A 27281-nucleotide genomic window follows, 5' to 3' on the forward strand; every position below is an offset into this window, starting at 1 on the left:
TGCCAGGCATTTTAACAGAGCCAGGGAGAGACTTGTAAAACATACACACACACACACACACACACACACACACTCACCACAAGACAGAGGAGAGAAGCTGGCACGGTGGAACATGGTGGTCTGGAGGGAGACAGTGTGTGTGTGTGTGTGTGTGTGTGTGGGTGCGTTACGAGGGGTCAGCCAGGGTGATGGTGACACATGATGAAGGAAAACGAGAAACACGGGCTTGAATGAAAGACTGGCAGTGTGTGTCTGTGATTGTGTGTAGGCAGGGTCAGGGTCTAAAGCAGACGCATGGCGCCAAGTGGCACTGCCTGAGTTTGGGTGGATTTGGACAGAGGGAGTTGAGGAGAGGCAGAAAAATTCAAGCTTTGACGTTGTCAAGGGAAACATCTCACCGACAACAAAGTATAAACCTAAGTTGTGAGCACACCTACATTAACATGGAGCCAGTGAGAGAAAAGTGTGATGGTGACGGAGGCACTTTATAAGAAAACTAAGTGAAGAAAGAAGAAGCAAAGGCCTGAAGAAATAAGAAAGTGATGAGAATGATGACAGAAATGTAAGAAAAAGGGAAAGTTAGAAAGGAAAGTTGAGGGAGTTTTCACCTAAAATCTGAACGAAGTATCCTTGTCGTTCTGCAAATATTGTGATTACTGCGTTTTTTCCCTCTTAACGATTCAATTAACATTCTTTAAAATAAGGCTTTTTGGCTTTGGCTTTAATTTTGTATTGTAGGATAGTCTCACAAAAGCTAGAAACAAGTAGGAACATTTATGCCTTCCCTCAGACAAAGACTGATATTATTATTTTTTTAATTATTAGTATTTTTTTAATCTCTAATAGAGGCAACTTAACTTTGAATGACTGCACCAGTCCATTGTGTTTTTGTTACTCTTTGAAAATTTCCATTTGCTGAAATGGTTTGGTAAATGCACATCTGGTTACCTTCAGATAAAGCGCCATGCACTTTTTAATGGTGCTTTTTAATGGGAGGCATGCAGGGCTAAAATGGGGCTAAAACCTAACCAGAGAAATTGCACACACGTGAATTTTGGAGCAGTCACATGGAGAACATTTGAAGACAAATTTGGGTAACAGGATATGTGACAACTGCATTAATCCGCGCAAAGATAACACAACTTTGACGACAGTAAAGGCAGACACAATGTTTCCTGTGATGGATGAGTTGGTTTTAACACTGCAGCTAATAACGCTGCACAAAACAAGAAGAACAACAAAGAAATTGAAAACACTGCACTTCGCCATGGAGATGGTTAGCTGTGATGTAAAATGCAAGTGATTTGTGGTAAAAGGGCAAATTCGGTCTTTTTATAAGATCTTGTTTTCCTCAGTTGTAAATCTGACTTCTGGGCTCAGTTTGGTTCAAATGTTTTCAATATTTTGAAATGTTTTTATAAAATATAAGGTAGGAATAAAATACTGCAGGCTATTCAGCTGGCCGTCTAAAAGCATTCAATCTTGTTAGATAAGCTTTCACAGCTGCCCACATAATCAGTTTTAATTCAGAGTATGTTTTTCTTTTGAAAATGTGGATCCCGGGCCACTGGACCGCAGAATACTGTCGGCATTTTCTTTTAGTGAAAACAGGCTGATGATGAAAAATACGTATAGTAATTGTCTGTCCGTGAAAGTCACCCAGAGAATTTCTCTGTGCCTTTAATGTACACGGTGATTAAATGACAACTTAATTCTCTATATTCAGAGTTTATTTGAAGTGACACCAAACCACGCAGCGCCATATCCAAAGCGCTCATGCTAAACAGAGACATTGTGCAGCATTAAGACATACAATAGGGCTTTCATGAGGAATTTAGGAAACTAGTCCTGCTGTACCCTAACCACACACTCTGTCACATTGCTCTGTGAGTATGTGTGTGTGTCTAGAGTTACCGATTTTCAATGTATACCACATGTAGCGACCATCGCCTGATATGTTTTCAATATGGAGAAAAGGACAGAGAAAGAGAGACACAGGGGAAGTCGAAGACGGCCCCAAAAAAAAAAAAAATTAACTCAATAATATACTGTTTATATTCAGTATCTGAAAACACAGTTTGTTACCATGACAATGGTAATACAGCGAAGCAGGTTAATCAGCGTTTTTTCAACTTTCCCTAAGCCTCACCTTTTCTTTCTATCCTCATTTCCCTTCTCCTTTCTCTCCTCCCTCTCTCAGATGACAACTCTTTCGACAGTAAAATAAATACGCTCTTCTCTCCCCTCCCTGCTCTGTGCATGAACCAACCCTCCTCCTGCTGCCAAAAGCCTGAAGCAGAAGTTTACTCCCTGTAAAAGAAAACGTCTGAAATGGTATTTGTTCCGCTGCCAGGCGCTTGTCGTCAGGTGACCCGCCGGAGTAAATCTTTTCAATAATGTCAGAGGCAGCGCCAAAAACCTGCCAGGCTGACCAGTGTGTGCCCTACTCCTACAAGCACATCCACACAATTACAGACACACATGCACACACACGCAGCGAGAACCATCACACAAACTCACACACGTCATGTACAAGTAAGCACACAGAAACACACTCAGTGGCTACTTTTAGAAACTGATAAATGAGGAGTGACAAAAATGTCCTCAGTTTTTTTCCCACATTTTTCGAAAATAGAGCACATCTACTCCACACATTACACATACACACACATACACACACTTGTCTTACATCAGTTGTGAGATCGCTCATTGATATAATGCGTTCCCTAGCCCCTTACCCTCACCTTAACCTTCACAAATAAGAGTCTAACATAATTAAACCTAATTCTAACTCTAGAACCAAGTTCTAACCCTCAAACAACACTTTAAAGTGACCAAAATGTTTTCAAACCAAAATTCATCCACACAACCGTAGAAGGACGTGTCTACACACACACACACACACACACACACACACACACACACACACACACACACACACACACACACACACACACACACACACACACACACACACACACTCACTTTGCACAAGTTTCTTTCCTCTTATCATCACATACAAGTTTCCTACCTGTTCCTGCGTCATGCTGTGCAGCTGCGTATGCCAGGAGGCGGAGTCAGGGCGGTGATAGGCCGGGGGCGGGGCGAAGTCCTGCAATATGATTGGGTCTCGCTCCTGACACAGTGAGGTCAGGTGACTGATGTACAGCTTCAGTTTACTGCGGTTCTGATGGAGATCCAGGAGGGGAGAGATAATCTGAAGGAGGAAGGGCAGGACATAAAAAATGTGTTTATTTATTTATTTTTTATTCACACACAATATAACAACACAAAGAGGCCACTGCTGCCCATGACAACGGTTTAAAGCATTCTTCAGGGATACAAGCTGGCAACACTGTTTATCCAGAGAGAGAGAATGAGGCAGACTGAGACAGAGTGAATACTTCCTTATGGTTATTAGTTTAAAATAATCTTTCATTTTGATACGGTATAGATTGGATGTAAAAAAAAAAAAAAAAAAAGAGCTCCCACAAAGAAGAATCTGCTTGTTTGAATTACACACAAACTGTCAAACACACACGTTCAGGTATAAATGACAGAGGCTGAAAAACACTCAGGTGCATCTGTAGACAATCAACTAATTAACCCAAATACAAAACACCTATTTCCCCGTGTTTACTGTACATGTGATTGGCTGTGTCTGCTCTGTATCACCTCTTCACTCATTCAGTGCTCTTAGTGTAGTCTCGTGGCAGAGAGTCGGTAATGTTTGCATCTATAAAATGTGACACAATGCACTGCAGGCTTGTTAACGTATAAATTTACCACTCTGAATTCAGATGCTAAAATAAAATGGCAGACTGTAGATATAGTGCACTGCATAGGAAACATGGAGTGGTTGTGGACAGTGCAGCTCATACTTTTCCGGCACCTAGCAAAGTCTGTTAGCCAGTTCAACAGTGCACAGTTTAGCTCAATGTGCAAACTGCATGAAATACAAACATACAAGTCATTAGAGACTAAAAATGAGAGCTGAGCTGATGCAGACATGTAGGGTAAGGTGTGATGAAACAGACATGGAAATAGAAAGAGGTTGGGATGTTGTAAAAAGTCATTCTGATTCATGCACACCATGGACATTTCAATAATGGTCTCACATTTAGTGCTTAGTCTGATTATTCTCAAATCCCTACAGTTTCAGTCAGATATCCCCACTAGCACATTTGTTTACACGATTATTCAGAAGTGATTTTACTGGTGAAATTTGGTAAAATCACATTTTTTTAATAAAAGCAATAACTATTTGTGTCACCTCAGACCAGAACCAAAGTCTTGTGCCCGTGTCAATGAATTTTAAAACAATTAAAGTGAGAGACATTCATGAGCCTAGAAAAAACAAATCTTTCCATGTATGCGCCATGAAATATGTTACTGCAGTCAAGAGACCGGTTTGATCCAGGAGTTAACACGACCACACATACACACATAAAACCGCTAATAATCATGATTTCAGTAGAGATCACGAATGCAGTCAACTACCTGATCAGCGGTGAACAGGTAGCAGCTTTAATGATACAAATCTGATTCCCTTGTTTAACAGTAACATTTGTTTCACTGCAGCCAAACGACTAATGTGTGTGTGTCTGTGTGTGTCAGTGTGGGAACGGGGATGAGATGAGCAAAACAGATACACACACATTTTGGCCGGACGGGACAGGACCCCCCGAGAGACACATACAGGCACACATTCACACACTCACAGACGCACAGATAAGACATACAGACACACACTATTCTCCTTGGGGAATAGCAGGATTTAAGTGCAGAGGAAGCATGTTAAGAGGGCTGTTAGTGTGTGTGTGTATGTGTGTGTTGGTAAAGTATATTTAATCCCAGCGGCGTCTGTCCACACCCTGCGCTCCGTGCTCATTGTCACTCAGCATACACCCACACCGACACACATACACACACTCTTGAGTTTCGACGGCAGGATCTTTTCACTCAGCGCAGTAACATCATTCTGCCTCTCTGTATCTGAACTCCACCTCAGCTCATCAATCTGCTTCTCTCCCCAAACATTTAGCTGCAAGAATTGCAAATATTCGTGTAATGTTGACTTTTATTCTTGATGCATTGAGTTTAGACAGAAAGTAGAGGCTGTCAGTCAGTATGAAATCATGAAATTGTTGGCAGGTGTCGGTTAAAACTGTTCATCAGGACACCTCAAGCATAGTGTTGATCGACAGTTTAAACACTGCTCTGAATGACTGTGCAAGGTGTACTACTGTAAATGGCAGTAACCTTAGTGTCTGTACCGATGCATCACAGCACATGAACTCACAAGCATGGGTTAAACTGACTACAAACAGATGTCAGTTTTAAAAACAGCATCTATTTTCGAGGACACCTTGTCAAACACTGCTGTTTGTATTCTTGACTCTGATGCGGGGTGCCCTCTTACTGCTTGCATGTTGTATTTATAATGACTGATGCGATAACCAAAAAAAAAACAGGAAATGTACCTATCGCAGAGACACAGCTTTAACACAGTTTCTAAATCTGAAAGCCAGCCTCAGCTGCCACAACAGCAAAAAACACAAGTTGCAGATCGGCAGATTTTGATCATTTTTTAATAAAACATAACATATAAAACTAGACATATATATCCAACATTCATTATTCAGTCAATTCATGTGTTTGACCATCCTGACAAATTAATGAAAAGAGCTAGATGTGGGTAGTTTTGTGGGAAAAAAGAAAACTGTTTTTGCAGACTCGTCTCTGGCAGCATTGCAGCAAAAATGAAAGCTGAAAATAAAGCGAATGCAAATCAAAGTAACTGTCACATCTGATTCTGAGTCCCTACCTTATTTACTGCAAACACACGCATACACACACACACACACACACACACACACACATAAACTAGGAGTAATTTTGTGTTTTTCCAGGCCACATCCAATGGTGTGTTCATGAGTAGCAACACCACCTTCCTGGGTCACAATGGCTTGCTTTTCACACAGACACTGAATATATACATATCCACACCATACCAGCAGACACACAAAGAGACTGTGACCGAAACACACACACAGACACACACACACACACACACGAGCACTCATGCAGGGTCGTTATCAGAGTTGTAAATAGCTCTAGTTACAGTATTTTCCAGTGAGGACCTGCCAGCAGGTTACAGTCCATTACGAAATACATTACTGAACATTTCCCTCCGGAGGAGAGAGGGAGGTGGACGGAGGAGGAAAGAGAAGCAGAAAGAAAGGCTGGTTCCTACACATTCTGCATTTAAAAACATCTCTGTTGCTGCGTGCTATGATGTGCGCAGACAGTCGCAGTGCAACAAGGACGTCATCGCTCCACGTCTGTTGTGTAAAATGACAATATGTGATAACATCTCTGAAAATCCGGCTTTACTGCTCTAAAAACATACTCAACACATGTGCAACAGCTGTTTTCTCACAGCACGTTCTAATCTGGACTATTCTGTCAAAAACTTTTAAAAAAATCACCCTCCACACTTTCCAGAGCTGCAGCGGAGCTCCGCGGATCAAATACAAGACAAATGAGAAACAGAGAGAAAGAATGGAAGGAATGATGGCAATACAAAGAAGACATTTAGACAGAAATAACAACACCAGTGCTTTCTTTTCCTTTTAAGAACCATATAATGACTAACAGAAAAAATGTATAAAAATAAGTCTGAATTTACCACAGTAATAATAATGTGAAATATGAACAAAACACTGACCTCTGAAAGTCTTTGCAGAGCTTAAAGTCTTTGAATTTACTGATTTTATTAAGGTGTACAGTCAGCATGTGCCTCCATGTTTTTATTGCATTACACAACCTGCAATGGTCAATGTATGCAGTGTGTGTGTTTAATGAGTCCACAGTGCGTTCCAGTGTGTTACTGTACTACGAAACAATCCCAGAGGAGACATAATTTTATACGACACTGTGTGTATCAGTGTGTGTGTGTGTGTGTTTGTTTCTCTTTATTAGTCTCCCACGACTGCCTACCAGACTCTTACTGTACTGTGAAACAACTCCAAAGAGAGACATTCAGCTGGCCTCACTGACTGCCCGCACTTAAAAAAAAAAAACAAAACATGTCTATGGCCACATTATACGGTGAAATCAGGATTTTTCTTTCTCCACAGATCCCTCTGAGACACACATGCACACAAGCACAAATACGTTTATCTGACCAGGAGCGGCATCTGTAGAAGAGGTAAGATTTTAATGCAGGACACTTTGACAGTGCTGGACTCACGGCTGCTGATGTGACTGGACTAATAAACACCCGATTCGTGAATAATCTGTCAAACTCTCTAATAAAACCTCTTTAATATAAAACACACACCTACAAAGCCTGAAGCTCTTTCATCACCACTGCAGAGGAGCCCTTCAGCAAGGCACTTCATTTCCGAGTGCTACATGACAGAGTGAAGAGTGACTGACAGACCAGACTGTAGTTGTGCAGGGAGAATTGTTCTTAAGTGAAACAATTATTCGATTAATCAATCATCCAACCCACAGAATATTAATCCACACCTGTTTTGATAATTGATAAATAATTTGAGTCATTAATTAATCATTTGAGTCTTAAATGTGAGAATTTATGGCGTTTCTCTGTTTGTGTCATTGTTAGTTGAATATCTTTGGGTTTTGAACTGTTGCTGAACTGCTGTACTGAGCCTTGACCTCTAGAAAATTGTGCTGGGGCAGTTTTAACAACTGTTTGATGTTTTGTGGACAAAACAGTTAATCAAGAAAACCAAAACCATGAAGGTTAAATTAAGGTAAAAATTATAATAATAATAAAAAAAGGACTGACTGGGTTTTTCATTGTGGGGTGACAACCTTGGGAGCAATGTTACCACATATGAGTAGCACATGCTGAGTATTTATATTTATGAGCAGGATAATTCACTGTGGTACAATAAATATTTATCATGTAAGGCAGAAAGTGCTCTCTGTCTTCTCTGTGTATTTTGCTGAAGAATCTAATAATAAATATCTGCACTTGTAAAAATAAAAAAAAATCAATGCTATTAGTTCCACTAGACAGCACGTAAAGTTCTGATAGCTTTGATATAACAGGTAAGAGCCGTGTGTGCAAGTCATTCATGTCAAGTCATTTTAAAATATTGAAAATCCTCACAAACCAAAACACTGAATTATACATCTGCTCTGTCCTTTTTAACTGATGCATCTAATACCACTCAAGACCATTAAAAATGCAAAACACCATAAAAATGTTCTCAACAATGCTGTGTGTGTTCTCCTGCAGCATTTCATTCTCCAACCGAATCCTCTTGTAGAAAGAGTCACAATCGTTCACTGTTCTGATGTAATGTGCTATGGCAAATTACCCACATCACACACCAAGGAGAGAGTGTGTCTGTACATGTGTGTGTGCAGCTATTCACGAGCACATGGAGTAAAAGAGATGGAGTGGGAGTTGTGTGCGTGCTGGCCAGGCCGGCCTGTCTCTCTCAGCAGGGAAGTGCTACTGCTAATTAATAACCAGGGACAAACTCAGATCCGCTGGTGAACCTTTGGGCTTTTAGCATCCCAATAGGAAATCCCACTGGAGGAACTGAACTGCACTAAAAGCAGCATGTGCTACTCATTTGTGGCGCTGCCTCCACTGTCCTGCTTCAGATCAAACCACTACCACCCTTTTACTAATGTAAGCACAACTCACAGTACTTGTCGTCGTTACATCCTTTCAAAAGTTAAAGCAACTTCCACTTGTTCTTGCTTAGCTTGCTTCAAGAATTTTACAGGAGCAACTAAATTAATGAGATTATCAGAACACTGCACTAGCGTCAATGTACTGTATTATTCAAGAAAAAGTTTAAATGGCATTGGAAACACATAAGAGTGAAGAGTGAAAAGAGAAGTTGTCCTAAGAGAGATTACATTCTATATTATTAGATTTAGTGAGATAGATTTGTAGCAGGGTGTTTTTATTCTTGCTTGACTTGAAGGTTGTCACGCATATGCGATTAATGACCTTTGGGTATTTAAAATACTGAAATCCCCTTTTGTGTAATTTAAAAACAGTACAGGGCAAAAGGTCAAGAAAAAAAGACCTAACTTTTATCATTCCTAAAAACTTTACTTAATTCTTAACAGTTTGGCAAAGGCTTTTCATCATCTGCTACATCACACACATGAAGTAAGGTCAGCTGAGAAATGATAGGATCATGCAATGATCTAATGCATCATGACTAACACATGAAGTTTCCAATCAGAAAAAGATGCTGTTGCACAGACAGAGGAGGATCAATACATTAACAAGGACAAGACAAAACATGTTGGAAAGAAGCAGATGTCCAGAATGATCATCAAAGGAATGAAAAAAGATGGAAAAGGTAAAAAAAAAATTGAGTTAAAAGAAACAAAACGAGAAACAACACGTGAATGAGAGCAGGAGAAACAGTTCAAAAAGTGAAGATAAAAATGATCAGAATGGATAATTGATAAAACGTTTCAAGACATGAAAAGATTTGGAGATTACTCCTGAATTGAGCTCTTTTAAGTTTTTAAACAGCACAAAAAGATAAGGAGAGAAAATCAGTTGTGGCCACACACATGAGAGAAGTTCTTGCCAAAACCCAAAATATCAAAAGGAAGAAAACAACTTGCAGAGAAAAGAAGAGTCTCAAGACTGAATGTAGATAAAAACTGAACAATGAGAAAAAAATCATACAGCAAAAAAAGTGAAATGACCGAATCATGACACCACAACGAACCACACAGTCACGAATGAAATCAAAGTAAGAAAGACGAAAGACCAATGACACGATGAGCACATCCAAACCTGACTGCATCCAGACAAAGAAGACGCTCACCCTTCTGTACAAAATGGTGGACCGAGGGAGAGAAAGAAGGCATGTGATTGGCTAGGCCCAAATGCCCTCCTCATCGTCCTATTGGTTGGTTCAGTCCAACCGCAGCGTGGGTTCAGAGAAAGCAGCAAGTTAGTTCGTCGAAACAGGAAATTGTAGACATACAAATTAAGGACAGAGATATTGGAAAATTTTTAACTTGTTAGTAATAGTTGAAACAAAGATAATTAATTAGAGGAAAAAAGAAAATATTTCTCCCAAAAATGGAAATTTAATTAACTAGAAAGTCAAAAGTCTTTCACTTGAACACTTGAACTTCCACTTGACTTGTTAATGAAAATAGTAGGAAGTTTTAGAAATGTTGTGGTAGAACATGGTGTCATCCACATAAGTGATGATATTAGTCTGGGAGTCTGGGATGATGTTGGCAGGTTTGTCCCAGCTGAAGGCTCACTGTCCTGGGCAGAGTTCTCACCTGGTCTGGGGAGGGTTTGTGATTGTTGGGCTGCTCTGAGTTTGGAGACGTGACCTTAAGGTGGTCGTCCTCGTAGTTGTCCGCCATCAGCTTCATCCGGTTTTGAGTCTACAGAGAGAGAGAGAGAGAGAGAGAGAGAGAGAGAAAAAGCCACAAACAATTAGATCTCACACCAAGGGCAGTGAAAAATGACATGACATGATTGAGCAAAAACAAATAACAATCATGTTTGAGAAAACAACACCAAGCTGTGTGTGTGTGTGTGTGTGTGATAAGAGGAAAACTCGCGCCTTGAATTCCTCCAGGAGTTAATTTGCAGAGAGGAAGACGAGAGCAGAGTTTGGACGACCGCCATGAGCTTTGCCTTCACTAAGACATATTTTGTGCGTGCGTGTGTGTCAGCGTGTGTTGTTTGTGTGCGTGTGTGCGTGTGTGTGCCTGTGCAAAGGAGACAGAGGAAGAAACAAAGAACAGAGAAAGACACAGAGACAGAGAAAGTCAAGAATGGGCAGCAAGAAAATGATGGGAGATCACTCCTGACTGTCCACGTGTGTTTGTTTTTTAAACGTTGGGTTGGTTCTGCTTGATAACAGTGACGATAACGTGCATTTCACACATGCACATACACACACAAGCCACAAACACACCGCTCACACAACTTCACATGCCACCTGTTGTGTAGCTTGTTAAGTGGTGCAGAAAAATAACAGCCTTGTTAACTTGCCACTTGGGGAAAGATCCACGAGGACTTAGACAAATATTAGGTTGCACACACACACACACACACACACACACACACACACACACACACACAAATACAAACACCTGTAAATCACTTCACATGTTGTACACACACACACAGAAGCACTTTGATGTACAAACATACACTGAGGAGACTTTTGTGTTTTTCATTTCCTCTTTCTTTCTCTCTTCCTTTGCTCCACCACTCTCATCTCTCCCCTCTTTTCTCTGCCATCATCTCTTTATTTCTCTCCATACTGTCCTTTATCCTCTCCTCCTTTCCTCTCCTCTCTCTTCCTCTCTTGCCGCTCCATCTGTTCCTCATGTTATAGTTATACTTCAGTGGTACTACAGTAGGCCTGGAAAGATCGCGGGAGTGAGAGGGAGAAAGTGAGGGAGGGAGTCGGTCTAAATCTGTCTTGTACAATCTAAATCCCTTTAGTCTCTCACTGAGCCCTGCAAGGAACAGGGGCTTAAGCAGGCCAGACCAGGGTTTTGTGTGTGTGTTTGACAGAAACTGAAAGAAATATGTGGACGCCAACTTTAATATGTGTTTGTTTGAAAGCCAAATGAAAGACTGCATTTTTAAAAGTGTGTGAGTGTGTGTGAGCAGGAGATAGTGGTGTTAAAAACGCGTTTCATAAGCCATGTGTGTGTGTCTGAGTACATAAGTCAAATTGAAGAGAGCCACCCCTGCAGTGCACACACACATTATTCATTTCCTCATTTTCTGAAGGCAGCTTTGAAAAAAAAAAATACATGTGTATATTTAAAGCAAACATGGAAAGTAAACAGTTCATCTTGAAACCATATAAGTACAGACTGTGGAGTCCCCACTGCACCTGTAGACAAACACACACGCTGACAGCTGTGGAGTGATGTTTATTTGTCTCTGTCTCTTCCTCTTCTCCACAACGTCCTTCAGCAAGAAAATCACAGCCATTTAAATTATTTAGTGACTGTCTAGTCCACAAATTATTTCTCCAACCCACATTTTTTCTGCATGTTCTTCGAGCTTATATTAGAGCATTTATCATATTTTATTGTCATACTGCTGAACCAACAGCAACAGTAAAAGAACACAATACAGAGAAGGTAAGATTTAAAAAAAAAATAGAAAAAAGTTCACCAGAAAATATATTTTTACTTTGAAAAAAATGCCTAGCTAATATTTCAAATCAAAAGCATGGCTGTACTTTTGTTCTGTTTAAAGTCAAAGGTCAGTCTTCAACCTGGGTTGCAGGGTCTCACAAACTTTTCAGCATGAGGATCGCAGAGATAGTTGTGGATGAAATAAAATCTACCTCACACAATGCTTGGAGCACCATGTTGTACACTATGAACACAGAATGTGATGTTTTACTGTGTCATTCAAAGTCCACTACCAAGGTTTAAGAATTGACTTTCAGGGCTTAGCTTTCTCAGGCTAAAGTTTCTGCATGCAACTTCACAGGTCAGTGTTCACCTTCGCTGCCATGCAAATTAGCACAATCAAAGAATGAGAAACGGTATTATTTATATGTCTTGTTTAAAATTGCTGTTTTGCATTATGCTGCACTTCCAGACAGCACGATGCACTATTACTCTAATAGATTATCCACAGTCTTTGAGTGATGTTATCAATACTAAGTAACTTTGTATTTGATAACACAGTGTGTTTCAGTTTAAAATGAGGCAAAGCTGCAGGAGTAGAAACTGTTCAGAAGTGTCCCCAAATCTTTAACCCCTATACCATAGTATAAAGCACCAGCACTCAATGTGGGGCTCAAACCCACGAGGGGTTTTCTTAATGGCAATGTAGTGGGACCTCTGCATGAAAGAGTCTTATCCTTTACTGACTTCACTAGCTGGGATGGCTATGGCAAGAAAGAAAATGTTTTGGTGTCAAAAACACCTTCACACTCGTACGTCTGTTACTGTAACAGGGTGGACTGGTGGGGAGTTGGGTTTCTGATAGTGGCTATTCTCCCTTCACTCCCTGGTAGACATTACAACACCCACTGATGGGATTATGTTACAGTGGACACTATATTGACAGCACTGAGTAAAACCAGGTAGATTACTCAAGTGACCACAGTTGAAAAACACAACCGCCCAACGTGGGGCTCGAACCCACGACCCTGAGATTAAGAGTCTCATGCTCTACCGACTGAGCTAGCCGGGCTGCACAGAGCCAAAAAATGAAATCACCTTGAACGTAACTCAGGTTTTGCCAGCCCATGTTCCAACTGCCACAGAGATTGAGAGAGATTCATTGCAGTGAAAGACATCATAGTTGTAGTCGTAAAATCCTTCCTCAAAGCATTTGTACTGAAGTGTTTTAGTGTCTCACAAACCTTCGCACTTGTAGATCAAACCAGTCTAACTGCATCTGTACCTGAAGATAGTCATATCAAGGTTTGACTGGCTCTACTCTGATTTTCACCATTCAAGGTTTGACTGGGCCTCTTTTAATTGCTGCAGTGTTTCAATGCAGGGCTATTTTCAGTCTGAATCATCGCTGGGTCATTCAAGTCCTGTTACATTTACTCCATTTACATTCACTCATTTAGCAGACGCTTTTATCCAAAGTAACTTACCAGTGAGGTACATCACTAAAGCTTTAGTGCAGTAGGAGACCTTACTCATAACTTATACTGGACAGTGTGGGGAGAAGCCTTCACTACAAGCACAGTTGCAGATGGAGATCTCTTGAATGCACATTTTCTTTTGCTGATTTTCCTGACATTTGGTTAAAGTGGGTGTGCTTGCTTGTAAACCTACCTTTTAACATTTTGCTCACAGGTGTTATACAACCCTCTGGAGTGTTATCAGACAGTCCAGACGATTGCTCAAAAGTGCAGCGCCCAACGTGGGGCTCGAACCCACGACCCTGAGATTAAGAGTCTCATGCTCTACCGACTGAGCTAGCCGGGCCACTGAGCAGTGAATGGGAGCCACGTGATCACGGCTTAACAGTTAAGAGTCAACTTGAGGCCTATACCTTTTGTATCTGCAGTTATCAAGGTGATTTGAGGTTGAGGTTTCACTCAGATCAATGTGCATAAAAGTCAGCCATCAGCCGAGCAGTCATTTCTCTTGGAAAATGCCATCACCATTTGGGGTAGATTCTGTGGATCTTGGTGTGTGACAGGGTGTCATGGGAGCAAAGGAGTATTTAGAGAGCTGCAAACCAGCTTTGGCTTTACCCGACAATTGTTTACATCAGCCACCTTCAATCACTACATTTACATGGACAAGGACATTTTTGTCCTTATTCTGAAAAAGACAGCATGTCTACTAAGCTGTTTACAAAGTTAATTGTGCTGTTAACCATTAATTTTACTCGCAGTCATGGATATTCCTGTTAACAAGTCGGTGATGTGACATTTTGTAGTACAAGGATCTGCAGTGAAATACATTAAGTATTGTATATGAACTTATATACACACTGTATCAGCATTTCATCAGCCACAGTTGAAATTTTATGCGCCCAACGTGGGGCTCGAACCCACGACCCTGAGATTAAGAGTCTCATGCTCTACCGACTGAGCTAGCCGGGCCACAACAATCAACCAACATGGCATGAACCGCATACATGCCATGCTTGCCCAATTTGTTGCAGGCTTTACTCTTGCTTCAGCTATGTTATCAAGACAAACTGCTGCTAAAACTGCAGGCAATGGTCAGCTGCACTAATGTTTTATGTGTTTGAACTACTTTTGAACTACGTGTATTTTTGATGCTGGTAGACAGAAAATGATGAACAGGCGCAGACATCTTCATTTTGCCTCAACATATCCGATGTGCAGTCTGCAAACTGTGAACATGTCCTTTGGAAAGGTGATTTTGTATGAAGCCAGAACCCAAAAACACAGGCCATGTCGGGCTGCATCCCACAAACGCCCACCTCTTTTTGTCTTTTCTATATCTTGCAGCCTTTATCCCTCTGTTTTGCAACTTTTTCTTCAAACTTTCCCCTCAGTCTTTTTCTACATGTTAGCTGTGTGTTTGGCCTTCATTTTGATAGATGAAGACATTAAAAATAAATAAAGAATTAAACAAATGAGCCTGCTCCTTCAAAATTTAGAAAGAGAATGACTCTGGGATGGGGAAAGAAAGAAAGAAAGAAAAAAAGAAATGAGAGCGAGAGTTAATTTGAAGAGGATAAGCTGTTTCGAGAGGCTGTCTGATCTCTGATCTCTCTAACATGGCCTTTTTACATCCAAATCTCTCAACCGTTCTGCAAACACACTCTTTACCCGTTCTTTCTTTCTCCTCATCTCAGAGCTATCTGCATTTAAATAATCCCTAAAGTTCCTCCCTTCTCCCTCTTTCCGTCTTTATCTCTCTGCACTCTCATACTCAGTACTTTCTATGATTAAGTCTCTCCGTCCTACAACAAGAAATACCTAACACTTTGCTCCCTTGTCTCTCTTCCTTCCTTTCTTTAATGATAAGTTTTTCATGTTGATTTTAAGTCTCCTCTCTGCAGACACAGTATTTTATTTCTTCTCTCTCTAACTTTGACTTTTGAGCTCCTTAACATGCCCTTATATCCATGACTAATTCTCTCTCCAGCTCTTTTCTGTCCTTCTCTCTGCAACATGTCCTCATTTCCATATCTTTCTCTTTACTCTCCTCTTCTCATTGGTCCCTTAGTTTTCTGGTTTCTTTTGTGTTTTAGCTAATTTGGTCTCAGTTTTTGATTGTGTCTTTCCCTCTTTGTTCGTCCGCTTCTGTTCTTTTTGCCCATTTCATTTTGTAATGATCGTACAACGACTGCACAACTGAACATCATCTTGTTATCTGAAAAACACATGCAATGAAGGTTTTGAAACCAACATAACAGAGATATCACAGTCTCTCTCACATCCACATCTAAAACAGTGAACTTTTAGGGTCAAATTGAATCATTCCAGTCTAATTTCAACAATTAGTGGATTTGCTTGATCAAACTCCACAAAATTTTTGAGTCCAGCTTTGATGAACTCAAAAAATTAAGTGCAGCTGATCAATGACAAGTCATTTTTTCAGTTTTCAAAAGGGACATGGTTTACAAACCGCTCTGCTCTGTTAGCGACTCAGCTAAATGAGCTTACAAACCAACAGTTAGGAAGCAGTTAGAAAGCTCGTTAGCTTGAACAGCTTGATTTTCCCTCCTCAACAAAACTCTTTGTTGATCAAAATGATGGACAATCCTGAGAACAAAACGCCATAGGGGGAGAAAACAGCCCCGTAGAGAGAAAACAGAAAGAAGTTTGGGAGGCTTTTGTTACTGACTAGTGCTAGTATGTCCCGGCTGGCTACCGTGCTAGTGGCTAGCTCGTCTACGGCATTTAACCCAGCTAAAACACAGATTCATTTTTCTGGTGTAACACAGCTTTAATACTTTCTCCCTCTGTACTGAAAGGAGGAAAGTTGTAAAAGGTGGGGGCAGGGTGAAGGTGAGGGGGAATGAGGGACGAGAGAACAATTAGGAGAACTATAGGAAAGGAAGAAATTAACCCCTCTCCTTTTTCGCCTCAGTCCTCCTCTCTCTGTCCCATCCTAATTCTCCTCTCTGGCCTTTCTTTACATCCTTTCCTTTTCTCTAATTGTCAGGAATGCTGACCTCAGCTCACTTGTTTCTGTGCCAACTATCGCTCTCACTTAATCTAATCATCACAATTATTTCACTCCTCCTCCTCCTCCCTTCCTCCAGTTCCCTTCCTCTTCTTCTCCCCTCCATCTATCCTTCCTGTGGCTCTGCTGTAACTTGCTGACAATGTACAGAATGAGAAAGAAATGCATGTGGTGTAAAAATGGGGGGGGGGGGGGGGACTGCTGAGTCATGCTCAGAAGAAAATAATTTCATCGTGATAATGCTCCGGGGAATATTAGATTAGATTATTGTTTCGTCTTTTCCTCCAGTGGTGAAAGAAGAGCCTTTGTTAATATCCATGCAATTATCAATAATGAAAAGTTGCTGAGTCATAGTTGGACATGAACTACTTCATCATGATAAAAAATTAGATTCTTTTTCTGTGTGAAGAGGAGAAAATTGTTGATAAGTGGAAAATTACAAATGACAATGAGAAGTGTCAGAGTTGAGCACTGAGGGGATTTATTTCATTTTGATAAGTCTCTGTGGGCCAATAAATTAGATTAGACCCAGATTTCTTCACTTTCGTCAGTAACAGGAGAGGTCATGATGATTACAATACTGACGAACCAAGAAAGAGACCAGCAAATAAAATCCCTATGCCTCCAGAAGAGAAACATTACAAAAATTGTATTTTTATGACTAAGGTTTTAAAACTTGCAGGCATATGCATATCATCTGGAAAATAACAATTTCTCCGATGAATAAGAGGCTAAGAAGAGGCTTCATCATTTTGACTGAGATGTCTGTGCTGAATGCAAGAAAAATCCCTTCACATATCTGTGAAGAGGTTTAAAGATGTTTTTCAGATCTCTGATTAACTGTTAGTTTACCGTTTTCTGTCTTTTTTTTAGTTTGTTTTTTGTGTTTCTTGAGTGTTATCCTGGTACTGTTGTGGGTTAGGTAAAAAAATAACACCTAACCACCAATGCATAAAATATCATAGTCACTGATAAGGAGAGCCGGCCTCTCCTCTTAAAATGCCCATATGACAGCCAGGCCTTAGCCACACAGATGGGGATCAATGGCCAAAGCCACACATACACCATGTTGACTGCATGTGTCTGTTGTGGTAGGGGTAGCATACTTTTTACCTCCCCCCTCTTCTTTCACTTTTTCCATTTCATAAAATATTACATTCACTCCATCATATCTTTGATTTCGCACACTTCAACACAATGCCTTTCTCTTTCTCTCACTGTTTTAGTCTCTTTCTCTCTACTGTGCTGCTGCAGAAAAAAAGAAGAAAAAAAACAAATAAAAGTGGGGAGAAAGTTGACTGAGAGGAGCAGAGAGTGAGGAGAGCTGAGGTCACCTTGATCTACAGCCTCCTGTCTCAACTGCAGTGGGGGGCGGGGTCAAAGGCCAACATGCAGGAAACACTTTGATGGTCACACACATATTCTGTAGTGTAGGTGTGGCAAATACACAGATTTCATCCATTTATCAGTTTCTTCTGGGAAAATGTGGTCATCTCTGCCATGTCACGGTGCACAGCATCAACAAAATATTGTACTGATACACCGTAACAAATATTTAATACATCTGATTGCGTGTCTTTAACTACATCACCCTACAAACAGCCCTACAGTACTTGCACTCTGTTGATTTAAGTTTAACCAAATTTTCTCTTTAATGCAATAAATGACATATTTGTCCAGAACAGTTCTTGTCTCGGTTCCCAGAGAACTGAATTTTAATCAGACTGATTTTACGCTTCGGCCTGATCCTGCTCTGGAGCATGGTACTGTAGCTGTGCAGTATAGGTTTCCATCCTGTCTTGAACTCAAATTCAGACCAGACCTGAGATGTCAGCAGCATATAAGCAGCAGCCAAGCATCCATCCATTCAATAAAACACTCAGTCTGACCTCGGATTGAAGTGATGGCTTTAAAAACACACTCCCAGAGAAACTTAAAAAAAAATGGCAGTGTGGATTGTCCATAACACAGATAAAAATGACCCACATTCATGATACTGCAAATTTAGCTTGCTAGCCCATACTGATCCAAAAATAATGCTTTCTGTTTACAGTTGCCATTTTTGGCCTTATGGCAACCAGAGTTTACTGCTCACCAAATCCATCACTTCTTTACTGATTTATACTCACTTTTAATTTCATACCACAACTCTGCCTGTGTCTGTCTGCCAGGCAGGTTATCAGTGGCAAAGTGTGTGTACATGTCACTCCGAAGGATCGAGCTAAAAATACTACACCGGCCTCAGATCCCTGGGTGGTTACACTGGAAACACACACACACACACACACACACACACACACACACTCGCTCTCTCTCTCTTTCACACACACACACGGGAATATTGAGGAAGTCTCGGCTGTGATCCATCACTGAGGGAATGAAAATTATGACACCACAGAGAGAAAGAGAGAGAGAGAGAGACCAAGAGGGGAGCAAAACCACTCAGACCCTTGCACACACACACACACAACCACATACACCTAGACGCACGTAGCAGCAGACAGTAGAGTCTCTGTGTTGTCAGTAACCACCTTCAAGACGCTGAGGTGTCATAAGTGACTTCAAATAGGATGAACAGAGCAGCGATGGGATGAGGGAGGAAGAGAGAGTGAGTGAGTGATACATGTTATAATGACTTCATTTGACACAGCTTCTCTCTAACACTCCCCCACTTCTCTCTTAAACACCCATTCAAACACTCTTTGGCGCACACACTGATTTTCCTCTTGCTTACACGTGACACATTTATCTTATTGAATCCTTTTGAGCTTTTTCTATCCATTAAGTGGATTTTTGGCAATATTCAATAACTGCAAGTGTTTTGCAACAGAAAGGCAGCAACATGTTATCTATCTGAGCGGTTTGGAGGATGAAAATTCAGTTATTATTACTGAACCAATTTCACAGTTTGAATCAAGGGAAATAAGAGGGAAAATAAAGCTCTCCAGTCTCTCCTTGGTTTTGATTCAGTGTGCGTCATTATCATGTCAATGTGTTGGTGATTTGTGCAGCGTGTGTGCGTGTGACTGCTGGTTCCAAGTGCGTAAAAATACACATGCATGTAGCTGGGGTTTAACACTGTCCCAGAAGCTAAGGTCACACATCCTGCAAGTATTAAATGTTGCCATGGTAACGGTACAAGCTACTGTAAATGCATGTGTTTAAAATGTTTGTGCGTTGTGTGTGTCATGGACGGACAGATGGTTAGAAGAAACATAGAAGACAGACAGAAGCACAGAGGGGAGAACAGTGAAGAAGAAATCCACCAAACTCCCAGAAGGCTCATCCACTAAGGGGTTGGTTAGTTCACTAGACCCACGAGAACCTTTACTGTGTGTGAGTGTGTGTCTGAGAGTGTGTATGTGTGTGTGTGTGAATAGACCTCTGTGTGGAACCACAGAGGCATTTGGTCATGTTTATATCCTTGCTTTTGGCCTGAGTGAGTGTGTACATACTGGGGGGTGTGTGCACATATTTGTGTGCTTGAACTGTGGAAGTGTATCCATACCAGAGAAGTGACGTGTACAGTTGTGTGTGTGTGTGTGTGTGTGTGTGCGTGTGTGTGTGTTTGTGTATACAGCATGCGGACAGAGAATTTTAAATAAATACAAATTGATATGAAAGAGTTGTCACTAGAGATTTGTAGAGGGTTTGAACTCTGTGTGAGTTTGTGTGTTTGTGTGTGTGTGTGTGTGGCGAGTGTAGGAGGGGTAGGTTAATCCTAAATTTACCGTTGGTGGTCGAAGGACTGTGGTCACATCTGGACTCAGTTTCTCTCTGCGTCTCTTGTTTTCTTTGCTCCCTTCATCACTGCCACCTCACCTGTGCTCCCTCTCTCTGATTTCTTACTCTTTCTTCACGGCCTCTACTCCTCTAATTTCCCAGCGTCCACTTGGATGTCAGGGTGTATGTGTGTGTGTGTGTGTGTAATCAGTAATCGTACAGTAATCAGTAATCGTACCTGCTGTTTGAGCTGCTGAACCAGACTGTCTTTCTCCCTCTTTAGAGCTGCCACCTCCTCCTGGGTTTTCTTCTTCTTGGATGAGGAGAGCTCCAGCAGGGCGATGTTGGCGTCTTTCTCACTTATAGCAGCCAGCAGTGCCTCTTGCCTGCACAAAGAACAATAAAAATGAGCAAGCTAGAACTGCTTGCAATTAACAACTAATTTGGTTTAATTGAAGGTGCTCTTAGTGATGTTGTGCATAGACGACATAAACTGTAGTGGGAAAGCAAACTAAACTTTAAATTGTGACATAAAAGACACAGTTGAATGTAGTTTCATCTTTTCATCTCTCACTCAGTGCTTTTACAGAGACACCTTAAAGGAATTGTTGGAGAAAAAAACAACAACACATTTATCAACTTACATCTATTCATATCTAGCCATACACATAGTTTTGAATTTATTTGCCTGGGTTTTGAGATATCTGCCTCTTCCCGAACACACTTCCTGTCACCTCCTTTTATTTTGTTTTGGAGCCAAAAATCTGGACGAAGGAAACCAAAACTATCTGCATGGCTAGATATCAATTTGGGTGTACTTTAGTGTTATGGTGAACCCGTGGCATGTCGAGAGGGTAGGTCCTCTTAATTGGAGCACCACATTGTGATTTAAACGCATAAAATTAATGTATTTTTGCAAAAAATATGGGGCTCACTGGTGGTGAAGTATGATGCACACCATGTAATCATGATGTCCACAGTTCATTTATGGTGGGGACCTTAATGGCATCTGTTCAATCTTCATCGTCTTTCCCCTTGTTTCTCTCCACACCACCAAAAAAGTCACATTGTCTTTTCTGCAGGAAGAATTAAACACATCTCCCTCTAATAATAAAAACAAAGAGGCTCTTAGTTACAGGAGCAGGGAGGGAGTCAGTGTCTTTCTCATGGACACATCAACAGAATGTGTATTGTAAGTGGCGGCTTTAAGCCTATCACTTGGTGTTGAAGGAACGATTCACAAGCCATCAACAAAGTACTGATAGCACATATTTTGTATCTGGTTCTACAACTAATAACACTGTGTTCAACTACCTTTCACTTTATTCAAGTACACGAACACACACACTTGTATAAATGCCTCTGGCCCTCTGTTTCCATACTACTCTCTCGTCTGTCTTTGTTTCCGTCCCTCTTCTCTCTCTCTATCTTGTCCCCTCTGTCTGGACAGTCGGACTGACAGATAGATAGCATTCCATGTGGTCGGGAAGCAACAAGCCGCATCCCATCCATCCCATCGGCCACAGATCTGGCTCAGCCTCCTCTCAGGACACCCAGGGCTCTGAATTCTTGGAATTCTGTCCGTTTCCAGAGAGAATCTAAATCACAAGGTTTTCTCCACAATCCCACAGGACTCAAAGATTGGCCACACACACACACGCACACACGCACACAACAATGCAAACTCTTACATACGAATAAACAACTATATTCCATCCTTGTAATATCTCTGAATATCGCTTCTTACATAGATACACTGATAAAGCTTAAAGTTAAAGTCAACAGAGAAGTCAGAGCAAAGGAGGCAACATTTCCCACCAGCTCCTCTCCTGTACTCAACTACTGTACCTACATATAAGCATGTATGAAGATATATCCACACACAGACATACAATTATCCCGATGCACTCACAAATCCACACTGAGGCATATTTCATTTACATTTTTTACATGCCATTTCACTTTCGTTCTTTACTCAAGACACAATTACACTCTTTCTCTCTTTCTCACACACACACACACACACACACACACAGATACAGTGGTGCAGCGAGGAGTGAGAGCATCTAAACGAAGACAGATTACATGTTATGCCTGTGTGAAGACCCACAAATTCTTCGGGCAGCCTCACTGACCACACTGTCAGTGTGCAAGTGTCCCATCATGCATCTGTAGCGCAGAGTTAAGAGGGCTTGGTTGGCGGACTGATTCCCTGGGGAAGTCTGGTCACTGTCACATTTCTCATTGCTTATTTGAGAAAGATTTTTCCCATTTGTGAATACGACGGCAAAATCTTCAGATATTAATGATACGGTACCTTTATTCTGTATGACATCATAACGGACATTCATACTTCTATCATTTGTAGAGAAGTGATTATATTTGGTGATAAACTGGGGAAATGTATTTTGTACAAAACTAAAGAAGGAAAAACAAAGAACATTCAAACCTTCATGGTATTTTTGTGACTAAACTTTGAAGGGGTGCAGACTGAAAATAAAACAAAAGATGGCAATCTCACAAAAATGTTCAAATGTTTTGGTACCAACACCTTTGCAATACCGCACATAGTGGGATGCCTCCAATGAGCTCTTGGATTTCTTAAAGCTATCAGAAAGAACATTTCCTTTTTTCCAGATTGTGAGACACTGGAACATTGTCACAGTTTTTCCCTCTCTTTTTCATACAAACACTGGTGCACACACACACACACACACACACACACACACACACACACACACACTGACTCACACGCACATACACAAAAAGGCTAATGGAACATTAGTCTTGTTAAAGCTAACAGTGCGTCTAGTTTTATACCATATCTGAGAGTTACCTGCCAGCACATGGCGCTTATAAAGCCCGGTGATAAAATGATATTTATTCCAGATGCACTCGTCTCATTCTGGGCCTCACTGTGACGCTACCTTCATCTCAACACACACACACACACACACACACACACACACACACACACACACACACACACACACACACACACACACACACACACACACACACACACACACACACACACACACACACACACAAGCACACACTTAGAAAACACTCACTGCTTGGTCTTCTCAGCTTGTGGAGCTGAACACGTGCTTATGACAAGTGCTGGTTGTGGCTACTGCTGCTGCTATTTGATCGTTAAAAAAAAACAGCTTCAAGTGCAGCGCTCCTTTGCTAAATCTTTAGATAATTCTACTGTCGGTGGATACTTTAAAACATGGTATGCTCTCAGCGGTGCTGGCAGTGTGTCCTCATAGTTGAAAATAACAAAGACAACGAAGCCAGCGCTGTGAGGAAGAAAGGTTCCCAGTGGATACACAGCCTTAGATCTGTAACTTTCCTTTCAAGTCTTCCCTTTCTGTAGCAATATGGAAAGTAAAGTAGGGTAAAGGAGGGTCTGCTAACAGCAAGCGAGGAGTAAAACCTTGTATAAGAGGTTATCTGTCATACTTCCTTATTTTGGGCGCATTTTTGTCTTAAATGCTGTAATATTTTTGCATTGTGCATACACATTTGTTTCAGCATTTTGTGTTGATAAAGGCTGTTTACCTGCTGTTAGCTTGCATGCAGTAAAAATAAAAGCATTAAGACGCAGCCTCCTGATTTATTTCATTGAGAGCACTGTGAGTGTGCAGCTCAGGTGCCAATGCAGGAAAATGCAGGATCCATCCAGCGTCACACTCCATTGACAAGTCAGAGTAAAAGTTCATGGAGGACTGGCACCAGGCTGAAGAGCATTTCGTACAGGTGATAATAGTGGTGAGTAGTAAAACAGCAACACATTTATAATGTATGAACATCTCGCAGGTTATTCAAAATTTAACAAGTTTCCATTTAGTCTTATATTGTCTTCCTGCTGTCAGCCTCTCTCTCTCACCCATTCTCTATCAGTATCTCTCGCCCACCCTGCATTTCTCATCTCTTCCTCTTCACCTTACCCCGTCCTCTGTCACTCGCTCTATCTACTCCACCTCTTCTCCCTCACCGTCTGTAAAGAAGACAGGGGGAATTCTTTCCGTCACTCCGCAGTCGTGTGCCATGATGTCATCGCCGTGGCGACAAGGCAGACAGAAAGCAGACACACGCAAACGTACCAGGCACCTGACCCCAACCCCAACACACACGCATACAGACACACACACGCACACACGCACGCACACACACACACACACACACACACATATATGCGCACAGAGGCTCTCTCCTTCCTAAAACCACTTAAGGCCCCTCACTTTATCAGAAACACTAATGCCTGGTCTTAGATCACTCACATATTTCTACACACACACACACACACACACACACACTAAGGCAGCTTCCAGTGTGTGCTGCGTTATCTCTTTCATGCTGTCACCCTTTACTGCAATCTACAGTGTGTGTGTGTGTGTGTGTGGGTGTGTGTTCAAGTGATAGGTGTAAGTCTGTGTTATGACAGCATGTGTTTCTCTAGGTGTCTATGTGCTTATAAGGATGTACTTATGTGTATGTTGTGTGTGTGTGCATGTTCGCAGCTTGTCTGTGTGTAATCACGGCTTATTTCTGTGCATTTGTATGTGTAAAAGTGAAGTGTGTGACTGTGTGTGTGTCCCTGTGCAAGTGTGTGAGGTAGATTCAGTCCAGTGTGACACTGGCCAGCCTCTGTCTAAGACAAACACAGAGCTATTTTAGAAATAATCCCCTCTCTCTGCTCTCTGTTTCCGACTGAACAAAGCAGCTCCCCATTGTTTTCTGTGACACTGTCTGCTCTGGTTACACAGGAGGCTGCTTGTAGGACGCCAGAGTTTACTCTTTAACCCCTGTAGGACGTGATGCGTGTCAAGCTCGACCTCATTTCTGTGAAAGGAGGTTTCGCGCTGCACGTCGGGCCTCAGGGAACCATATTCAAGATTATGGTCTAAAACTTTGAATGCAACATTGATTTTGAGGAAGGTTTTTCCAAAACCAACTCAACCCTTTCTGACCAATTTTGAAAAAAAATGAGTGAGTTTTGAGGCGAGTAAAATCAGCGCATTCACTCGTCTGGCGACAGAGGATTTAGAAAAATGTGATAATTATATTTACTATAATCATGAGTTATGCGAGCTTTGGTTTGCTTTAAACAAAAGCAGACAGAATGAGTTTCACAAACTGAAATGATATTTAATGGATTTATGCAATGGTTAAAGGAGTCTGGATGTGCTCTCTCTCACGTCACAAGATCTGTACAGAGCAGGTCCGAGTGTCTAAATCAGAACATCAAAGAAGCGACTGGGGTGTGAGCTCAGGAATGAAATGACAGTGAGGTACATTTGTTATTACCACAATGAAACATCAGTTGTCCAAAAACTGCAAGGCTGCATTTACACTCTTTGGTTTGATTTATTACCAAGATTACTTTTGGTTTCCATTTTGCTGTGGCTGACCAGTCTGTTAGTTAATCATCTTGCTGCTCGTGCCAAATCACAAAAACCACTTGCTCAGGAACTAGACAGAACAAGCTGAGGGGTCTCCCAGGGCAAGTGGCTGGTGGGTTTGGAGAGACCCGAAAACTAGACTCAGTCCTTGAACTGTGAGCCACATTTCTGGAGCTCAGGATGATCGTTTAAATGTAACCTTTGACAGAAAACTTTAAAACATAAGGTGCTGAAGAGGAATTTAAGATGTAGACGGGAGCTAAAGAAAAATGTAGCTTACAGAGTGACAGCAGTGGGGAGTTAGGGGTGGCCAACTGTACGCAAGCTGAGGTCAGCCGAGGGAGGTGACTGATATTTAAAAAAACCAAGAACACCTGAGCATGTGCCCAGAAGATCCACAAGATGGACAGTATACAGTAACCAAGCACAATGTCTGAGCTTATTCAAGTGTATGCACTTTATAATGACACAACATGTTTTCCACCATAAAGAACATTTGTAGATTTTTGGGTTTTACTTCAAAGGATGAAACAGAAGAGGAGAAGGGTGAAAAAAGAGACAGTGAATTGGAAGAAAAAGTGTGATTGTGAAGAGAGAAAAGAGCAGAGGAGAGGTGAGAAGAACGAGGTACAGGAGGGCACATCTGGCTCTCAGTGGTAGCTAAAGCTGCCTGCAGGCACACACACATATATGCACATGCACACACACAGAGGCAGCGTGGAAACAAGGGCCGTAGAAATCTGTGATCGGGAGAGGAACGGGAGGAACTGATCGATTCTTTTCCTCTGCCGGTCTCCTTCATTTCTTTCTTTCATCTCCTTTCTTTATCTCTTTCTCCTTAAACCATCTTTTTTGTTTCCTTTCTCTCTGTCTGCTGCCAGATAATCAGGTGGCTCACACACACACACACACACCGTCTATAACTGGCTCTGGTGTTCATGACTCTGCATAATCTACTTGTGCGCGTGAAAATAAAATTAAACCATTTCCAATTCCTCCTTCTGTTTTTGCTCTTCTGTTCTCTTTATTTTTCTCACACAAAAACACAAAACACGCACACACGCACACACACACACACACACACACACACACACACACACACACACACACACAGCTACTAGTTTCGTTTATGTGTCTCAAGAGTAGGGCCCTGCAGAGTAGTATTTCTCTCCCAGCTGACAGCTTCTGTCCTGGGGCAGACAACCTACGAGTACTGGGCCTCCTAGTCTCATCTGCTCGGACTCTCTCTCTTTCTCAGTGTAACACACACACACACACACACACACACACACGCCACACATATGTTTGAGGTGTGAACCGCTGCTATGCCTCACGGCTCTAAATCGTGAGGAGTAAGACAGAAAAAGGTACAGAAGTAAGAAACATAGCGAGAAGAATGAAGCTGGGGGCCTCTCTTTAAAATTTTATACATCTTTTAACACACACACTAACACACACACACACACACACACACACACACACACA

General features: G+C 41.4%; 1 protein-coding gene and 3 non-coding genes across 7 annotated transcripts in view; all 4 read right to left on the bottom strand.

Moving 5' to 3' along the window:
• The window catches only part of LOC139635015 (ELKS/Rab6-interacting/CAST family member 1-like), a 118614-nt gene that overhangs the window by 12587 nt on the left and 78746 nt on the right, over positions 1-27281 (bottom strand). For 2 of the 4 annotated variants that reach the window (XR_011694116.1, XR_011694115.1), the window contains 4 exons: positions 20624-20771; positions 10318-10425; positions 9846-9923; positions 3077-3217 (listed from right to left, as the gene is read on the bottom strand). Coding sequence is in view for 2 of the 4 variants with exons in the window: in XM_071501905.1 (XP_071358006.1) it covers positions 3032-3217; positions 10318-10425; positions 20624-20771 (442 nt within the window). In the remaining 2 variants the exon portion in view is untranslated. Of the gene's footprint in view, positions 1-3031; positions 3218-9845; positions 9924-10317; positions 10426-20623; positions 20772-27281 lie in introns of those variants that run through there. The other 2 variants (XM_071501905.1, XM_071501906.1) reach the window with 1 other exon arrangement.
• Positions 13150-13222, bottom strand: trnak-cuu (transfer RNA lysine (anticodon CUU)). The gene has a single exon. It is a non-coding gene; the product is annotated as a tRNA-Lys (tRNA).
• trnak-cuu (transfer RNA lysine (anticodon CUU)) lies at positions 13902-13974 on the bottom strand. Its single transcript has one exon. It is a non-coding gene; the product is annotated as a tRNA-Lys (tRNA).
• trnak-cuu (transfer RNA lysine (anticodon CUU)) lies at positions 14528-14600 on the bottom strand. The gene has a single exon. It is a non-coding gene; the product is annotated as a tRNA-Lys (tRNA).

Source organism: Trachinotus anak, unplaced genomic scaffold (assembly GCF_046630095.1).
Source record: "Trachinotus anak isolate AG129_WGS33_773 ecotype Australia unplaced genomic scaffold, CSIRO_AGI_Tana_v1 ptg000018l, whole genome shotgun sequence".
Classification (NCBI taxonomy): domain Eukaryota; kingdom Metazoa; phylum Chordata; class Actinopteri; order Carangiformes; family Carangidae; genus Trachinotus; species Trachinotus anak.